The following is an 8,374-nucleotide window of genomic DNA, read 5'->3' on the forward strand; positions in this document are numbered from 1 at the left end:
GTGGAATGTTGCTGGCAGATACAGTCCTCCAGGGTCTGACTCTTTGACAGATGTAGCGATGCTCAGTCAAAACGTTTCCCAGCTCCTGTTCACAAAGTAGCTCGAAACAAGCAGACAGAAGCAATTACTGCAGGACAGAACTGGATGAAATGATGCACCTGGGCCTGATAAACCTCACAGAATCAGAGCTGCTGCAGGATGTTTGCAGCTGTACCTTTTAACTGAAGTGAGAAAGAACAATGCTGATAGATTCAGCTTGTTTAATTAATCTTTTTTTCGAGCCAGCTTTCATGTTCACCATCTAAAGAGGCAGAAATGCCTCAAACCCTTACTGGGGATTTATATGCATACATAACATTTAAATGTAAATTCACAAAGTTGTGTAAAATGGAAACTTTAGTGCTGTAACACTATGAAAACAAGTTTAACTGACATTTATACACGGAACCTGGGAGAAATTATATTTTCATACTCTTCAATTGCTAATTTTTAAGACATGCGTCATGAGTAATAACGTGTAAGAAAACGGCTGGAAACTGCTGGAGAGTATTAGACTCATAAAAAGTTCATGCCCATGTCAAACTGCAGATGGAAACAGCACAGTTGTAGAAGCACATATGAGGATGGAGATTACAGATTATAAATCCTGTGCTGTTCAATCTCCCCATCACCAGCAAACAGAGAAGGGCCGAATCTAAAAACCTTCCCCCCAGGGAAAAGAAGTTCTGTGGATCCACTTTACCCGGAGTCTGCTCTCTGCTATGGCCGATCATCGTGGCAGCTTTCCAGCTCTCAGCAGGAAAGGAAGTGGCTCTCAGGGGCAGTGCTCAATTCGCCCTCTACTGGGCGGAAGTCAAGCCTCAATGAGGCCGTCAGTCGAATAGGTCATGCTGTCAGAGCGCACCAGAGTTCACATCCTCTCATTAGACTGCAATACTTTCCCAACATCCCTTCACTGGAAAAAAGCAAAGTCAGGGAAGTTGGGCTGAATTACGATCGTGATAAAACAGGCTTATCGTGATGTGATTGTGCAGGTTTAGTCAGGTAGACGGAGTGTGTGTCTCCACGCACACCAATGCACCCAGCTCACACACACTCATACATTGCCTGTGTAATCAGTTTACACCATGTGTTGGAAGACAAAGATTCTCATCTGCTGAAGTGTGAAATGGGACTGCGATGTTTAGCTTCAGGTTGTTGTGATGTATAAGTCTACACAGTGACAGTGAACTATCTCTGAAGCCACTGTAGAAAAAAAGGCATGTCCAGCCTTGTTTTTGTGATAAACTGCAGTAAGATTATGTTCAATGGTTGCAATCACCTCTTTGAGATGTGTTGCAAATGTCATATTGTGTATGATTTAGAAACTGAATGCAAGAAGATACCGCAGCCTCCACTGCAACTACATATACCTTAAGATACCTCAGATTTATAGAAAATGAGCATACTTGCTTCTTGTGAGGTTTCAGTTGGTAGGACACACTGTCTGAATGTAATGCAGAAACAAACTACTCAAAGAAACAGAACTCAACAAACAAGCTGGAAACTTTATTTGTTAAAACAAGTATATAGAGTTGCTGTATTACATCTTTTATCTTGCTAGATTGTGGTTTTATACATTTACCAACAGTGGTTTAGAAAGGCAACTCCTAATGGAAACAATGGCATATGTATACAATACAAATTAGCAAACATATCAAAATCAGTTTTTACAACTTTTGTAGCAACCAATTCTTTCTATTGGTGTGCCATAGTGCAAACTGTGTTGTTTGTAAGACAGAGTTTAAGCATGATCTCAACATTCATACATCTCGACAATCCATTTTCTCTGTCTTAAACACATTTTTCATTTGTAGGCTGCATTCATTGTGCCTTCAGTTCAAGTCCTTCTGTCCAGTAATGTGAATTTACAATCAGAATAATTCAAGTGTATCGGGCAGGTCAGGCTGTTTTGTTGGATTGTGAAGATTATGACTGAGCATGAACGCTCCTCGGTTGGGTATGTTGTTGCGTGTTTGTATGGCAGAGTACTTGAAGACCTGTCGAGACCTAAAGTGGTACTTCACCCTGGTTTATAGGAGTGATCGACCAGCACGTCACCACCTGCATCGAGTTCTCAATATGATAAAAAACAAGACTAGAACTTAAGAGTTTGATCCAATACAAGAAGGAAAATTTTCCAAATTAGTTAATGTTGCAATCTTTGGCTGGCTTTTTATAAACGGCTGTTATAAAGCGAGGGTGACTAGTGATTTGCAGTGCAGCCACTTTTCACCTTTTATCAACTCCTATGAACCTACGTGTACTTAAAACATGTTCTACCAGTGTGAAGTATCACCCTAAAGAGTCTCCAGCTGTGTTTTTTTTCCAAGCCCTTTCAAAAAGTCCATGAGGATTCCTGGTTTCACTCTTAAAACATAACTTCAAAAATGATTATCACAAACATATAGCTTAGCAAAAAGTGTAATAGCTTGTATGTTGGCTACGAGTGGAGTGGAGTGGAGCAGATGGCGTATGAGTATAATCTGTCGGCACGTTTGTATAAATGGACAGAGCACAGAACACCGAGATACAGGGAAAAAAGAAGAAGAAAGTTTTTGGATAATTTCTGTCTACATTCACTCCAAGGTCCGGCGTGTGTGTATGTGTGTGTTCCTGCATCCATCTGACTTCAAGCCTCTATGGCTAAGATTTCACTGGAGGAAAGAAAAGTAAGAGCTATGCCGGTTGTGAAAGCGCTGCCCTGTGGGAAGGTCGGGCTGTTTGTGGCCTCTACTCTGGTTCTATTGCACCGTGTTGCTGCAGGAAAAGCACTGGAACTGGTGGATTGGTTGTGTCAAAAAGTCTGAAATTGGAGTCCGGACTGAGCCGCGGCCCCTCCGTCCTGCCCTCCCTCTCGCCAGGGTCTCCGTCCCAACTCAAGAGCATCCACAACGGTCCACCACCATGGAGGGGATCTTGCCGTAGATGATCTGCTCTTTTCGGTTAAAGTAGAGCATGTTGATGGGCGACATCTTGGTGGGGGGGTTTACAGCAGGGGCCTGCGGTCCCTCTGGGGTTGGCCTTGTTCACCAGGTGGGTGTGCGGGTACTTCTGCAAGTGCATGTACTCACACTCCCCGGAGCAATAGTTGGCCTTGTAGCGCTTTGGGGCAATAATCCAGTCCCAGCCAAAGTCTTCAAAGTCCACTGTGAGCGGATAGCGGCAGCACCGGGACTCTGGAGAGTTCTCGTCACAGTCCAGGCCCGAGTCTCTCCTGGCACGCCTGGGGCCCTCTGAGATCTTCACCTCCATGAATGGTTGCTGCAATGACAGAGCGTGCGTGAATGCTTTGGAAAGAGCTGGTTTGCAAACGGAGGCGGATGACAACATTCAGCCTACATCCTTTCAATCTGCTGCACTCGACCTCTGGAGCAGGTTTTCAAACATGGCACGATAATATTATGAAACTTTGAGTTTTAAAGAAATTAAATCATCTGACGGTTGGTTAGCCACAGCCGTCTAGGTATTCTAATTGCCTCAGAGCCCGGTGCCAGTATTTGAGCCGTGTGATAAGTGTTTGTCATTGATAGCAGCAGTGTGTGTGTGTGTGTGTGTGTGTGTGTGTGTGGCGCGGCAATTACTCTGATTTGCACAGTCACACAGAATACTTTAAGGAATGTGGGGCAGGTGAACTTTTATGTAATCAAGCAATAAGATTTGAGGTTATTGTGGACTGGGCATTCGTCCAAATGCAGGTGTGCGCCTACATGGAGTCTGTGTTGATTAACTGCTTTCAAAGTCTTAAATCTTGATTCCCTCCTCCAGCAGTGAAATGCAGGAATGTTTAACCACCTGCTGACTCTGCAAAGCCTCTCTGCACACTAAAGCCCAAAGTTAAAACCTCAGGACAGCACAATAATGAATCCAAAATGCTTTTTTCAACCTAAGAAGACACTGGACTATTAGAAATATGTACCACTCTGGTCATAGTGGAGTCCCAGATAATGCACTAATTCAGCTGCTACACCAACATCATTCACTCCTGTTTACTGATGAAATAAACTGCTTGTTATCACTTACAGTAAAAACCTGACCATTGGGGTTCACTCTAAAGTAACATAAAGGTTGAGCTCACCAGTCCTTCCTCTCCAGGCTCTGCGGAGGTCACGGCCAAGTCGTTTCCCCTCGAATCGAAGGCGTTAATCTCGATGCCCCAGTTGGTCTCCGGCTGCCGCAGCCACACACTCAACACTTGTTTGACGTCTATACTTTGCCAAGAGCTGACCCCGGCATTCAATTCGATCTTCAGGGAACGGATGCGTATGTGCCTGTTCCCGTCCGTGACCGGCATCAGGCGGGAGATTTGCAGGAACACAGTGGTCGCCTCGTCCGACTGGCGCAGATGCACCCAGAGCTGCGCCCGGACTATTCGATTGGCTTGAAACTTTTGAGTAAAAGAGAAAAAGCAGCACCTTGGTTCCCCATCCACTTGGACAATGGACTCGGCTGGAGAGAGAGAAAGAGAGAAAGAGAGAAAAGGTTCTCTGTGTTCTCTGTATACTGACCATGTGTGATTGAAATTTACAGACAGAAATAACCTGGTGTAAATAAACATCCCTGACACGACATTTGAACTCTGGTTGTTGGCTGATAACGTTTTAGAAAGCCTTACAATCCATGTGCGTAATGACGCTGTTTGCCTAAATACACCGAGCCATATACTGTCTTAAGTCTTGGTAATGTTTATATATACATATTTACAATATCAAAACCTGGTGAAGCTTCCTGTTGTCTAAATAAAGCCCACTGGTAGCGTCCCCGCTGCGCTCTGCCCCGTGCGTAAAACCCTATTTTGGAGACGTCTAAGCGCATTTTTTTCATCCTGCAAACAACAAAGCGAAATAAAAACTTACGTTCAGTGGCCATCATCATAATTGTCTCCGTGATGGCGTGCTCGTCGTCGTCCTCCATAACCACATCCCTGTTGTCATCTCCCAGCACGTCGTACTGGTCGAGAAGCTGCTGCAGCGGCGGCGCTTTGGGCAGGAGCTGCTTCACTATGTCTCGGCTGATATTAGGAGCTTCTTTCATTCGCAGTTTGCTCAAAATCTGAGATTTTATGGCGTTTAATCGCATGGTTTTAATCTGCTGCCGGACCTCGCAGGTAGCGCACTGCTCCGTGTCTTCTGGGCTGGTGGCGGAGGGCTGCTGGTGCGTCTCTTGGTCACTCAAAACTACTGGACCCAAAGCAATCAGCAAGCTAAGATAAAGCGCAATCTGAGACAGATGCATTGTCTCTAAGGTGTGAAGTTTGGTTTAAAAAAAGATCCCTTGGTGTGTGCTGGACCTGATGCGCGACTGGACTGGGTTTGGATTAATGTCCCACACTGATAGGCATCATACTTTATTAGCGCACACCTTTTTATACTCCAACTTTAGCCTCTTTTGTGTCGTCAAAAACTATGATTGGCTGGACAGGCAACAATGAATTTTAACCGACTGACATGAAAACTTTTTTTCGTTGTCAACCCATAAAGGGATGGAGACTGTGAGCATGTGCTGAACGTGTCCACAGATGGATAAATTCACTTTTCTTACAGTGATTGCGCAATGCGCGCAGACCGGGCTGTCGGTTATGTGTTACGGTCTGATGAAGCTCAAGTTATATGACCCAAATTAAAACTAAACTGCCCGTTAAGTTATGAAATAAAGAGTTGTTGTACAGTTTGTGCTGCGTGTGAATGTTTGTAATTCTTTTAAAGAATAAACTGTCCATGAAACATGAATCGCCTTTGAGGGCAGGTACATGGATGCAACTGTCTGCTTGGTTGTGGAAATATATTCAATTTAAAGAAAGAAAAATAAGATTTACAGTTTAATGCAGTGCAAGTGAAGTCCGTCTCCAGGTGTCGTCTGTTCACAGAATCAAAATCAGAAGTGGAAATTCATCGTTTCTTGTACAGGAATAAAAACAAATTCAGGACAAATATAGAACAATCTTTAGTGCAGGACTTGTTCTAATCATTGTTGTAGCGCATGAGGAGATAGCGCCATCGTGTGGAAAGGTCACCTCATTCAGCATGAGAGGTTTCATCATCTGCAGTGACATGGCGACCTGAATGACTGTGAGGATTTTAAGAGTGAACTTAATGGAAGAATGGGTTGAAAATGAAAACGCTTTCCAGTCAGCTTGGAAGAGTATTATTAGTGACCAGAGAGTCTGTGTTTATTCCTCCATTCAGTGTTCAAATCCGTTGTTGAATTATTATTAAAATGACTGAGGTGGAAAAATATACATTTTCATCATAATAATTATTATAATGATTACTTATGTCGAATACAATCTCCAACAGGAAATTAAATAAATAAATAAAATCTCACAGTCAGTCAAAATGATGATATAACAAGTCAAACTTGTGCTTCTTCTAATTATTAGACACTAAGTCAAAGACAAACTCATTTAGACTAAAAAAACGAGAAACTGAAGGAGAAAACATTTAATAAGGAGACTTGTTTTGTTTTTGTTGTATAGTTCTGATTTGTTGTTTAATTGATTCTCTTGTAAAGTTAAATACAATATTCTTGCAAAAATATAATCTACACATCCATCACTAACACTAATCCAACAATGTGGGATCATTTATAATAAAACAGTGACAGAAGCTTTTCTGTTTTCTTCTTTTACTCACTTTTGTTTATTTTATTTAAGGAGTTAATTATTAATTAACACTTATTGGGTTTGACAAAACATTTGAGTTAACTGAAATAAAAATAAAAGCTACAAACTTAGGAGGAAAAAACTAAAACTGTATAGATATTGTGTAGTTAAAAAAACGTAACTAAAATAAAATAAAAAAATATACAGGACATTTTTCAACAAGCTTGACACTGGGATGACTACATGCTTTCACAAAGTGTTGTTTGTTAGTATAATAATATATATTCTGAACGTCTTAAATCCTGCTCCTGACAAATAACCCCTGTATTATTGTTTTAAAAAAACACTAAAACTAATAAAAACTAAACATTTTTAAACAATAAAAACTCAACTGAGAGGAGCAAAGCCACCCTGAAAACAAAAAAATTAATAAAACTAATAAAAAATACAAAACTATAATAACTCTGGTCCCTGGTATGTTGATGGCATATTGTATAAGAAAACAATACTTTTAAGTACATTTAAAATCAATAGGTTTTCACATACAAGGAGTTTGCCATGGTATTTTAGTAGTAAGACAATAAACTAAGCAATATAATCAGAATCAGAATCAGATTTATTGCCAGGTAGGTTTTTACACATATGAGGAATTTGTCTTGGTGCAGTGGTGCTTAAAATAAATAAAGATAAAATAGAGACAATAAAAAGAAAAATACAATATAACCATTATTGAAATACAATGAATTCCTGATAATACTTTGGTGCTTTTTGCCTCAGTAATAATTGAAATACTTGACTTTGAACAACTCTTTAGCACTCATGTTTTGGACGCAGTGCTCCAGTCTGGCCACCAGATGGCGGTGTTGCACCAGCCGGCGGCGGTGCAGAGCCGCTGTCAGTGCGCAGCGCCTGGACTCTCTCTCCTCCTGAGCACCGTTGCAGCTCGGTAAATGCCGCGGAGTGTCGTTGCGCTGAAGTCACTGAGTCCAGACCTCTGATTTCCTCTCTGCTGCGGAGCTTCACTCGGTGTTGACGGACGTGAAGGCAACAGGGAAACCCCCCGTCTGCTGCACCGGTGTGGAGGTTTCTGTGTCTCCTCAGAGATTAATTGGAGATCTGGAGCAGAAGCGCTTCATCCCGCAGAACCAGCGAGCTGCTGCAGCAACTTGGGGAGATCATTTTGGGGTGTTTTTTTTTTTTACACGTATCAGTAACGTTCAAGTGTCAAGTTCAAATCGCTCGGATGCTGCTTGAAGGGCTGAGGAGAGGGCAGAAGAACCGGCGCCGCACCAGATGATGTCCGGATTATTATTCACTTGAACGACCTTGGGTTATTTCTTCTGTCGCCGGATCCTTCTTGTCTTTTTTGGGTTGTGGAATGGATCAAAACCTGACGCTTTCCCCTCACTCTGTTAAAAGTATGTACAGCTCTGCAGGATCACAGCACATTTTGTTTGACATGTTCGTTTCAGTCTCATGTTTGGCAGAGAGATTTCTCCATTCAGTGTCAGCAGGTCTGCACAGAAAGCTCTGCACTGTGTTGCTCCAATAAGTCAGTTATGAGGTTTAATCCAAATCCCATGCGTCTGTCTAACAGCTAATGGATGCTCTCACAGTTTTGTGCACATTAAAGACACGTTTACACTCAGTTCATTAACATCAAATCAGGATCTGGCAGAGGATTTTGGTGACAGGTCAGACTCCTGCGTTGGTGTGTGCGCCTCCAAAATGTTG

General features: G+C 42.2%; 1 protein-coding gene across 1 annotated transcript; it reads right to left on the reverse strand.

The window, feature by feature from the left end:
* Positions 1-1,527: 1,527 nt before the first annotated feature.
* Positions 1,528-5,391, reverse strand: mstnb (myostatin b). The gene is given in 4 exon segments (XM_035676400.1): positions 1,528-3,026; positions 3,028-3,303; positions 4,118-4,488; positions 4,896-5,391. Coding segments are annotated over 4 exon segments (1,134 nt in total). The 5' UTR covers positions 5,275-5,391; the 3' UTR covers positions 1,528-2,918.
* Between the last annotated feature and the right edge of the window lie 2,983 nt (positions 5,392-8,374).

The sequence above is a fragment of the Morone saxatilis genome, unplaced genomic scaffold (genome assembly GCF_004916995.1).
Source record: "Morone saxatilis isolate NCDOM2014 unplaced genomic scaffold, NCSU_SB_2.0 Contig5, whole genome shotgun sequence".
NCBI classification, from domain to species: domain Eukaryota; kingdom Metazoa; phylum Chordata; class Actinopteri; family Moronidae; genus Morone; species Morone saxatilis.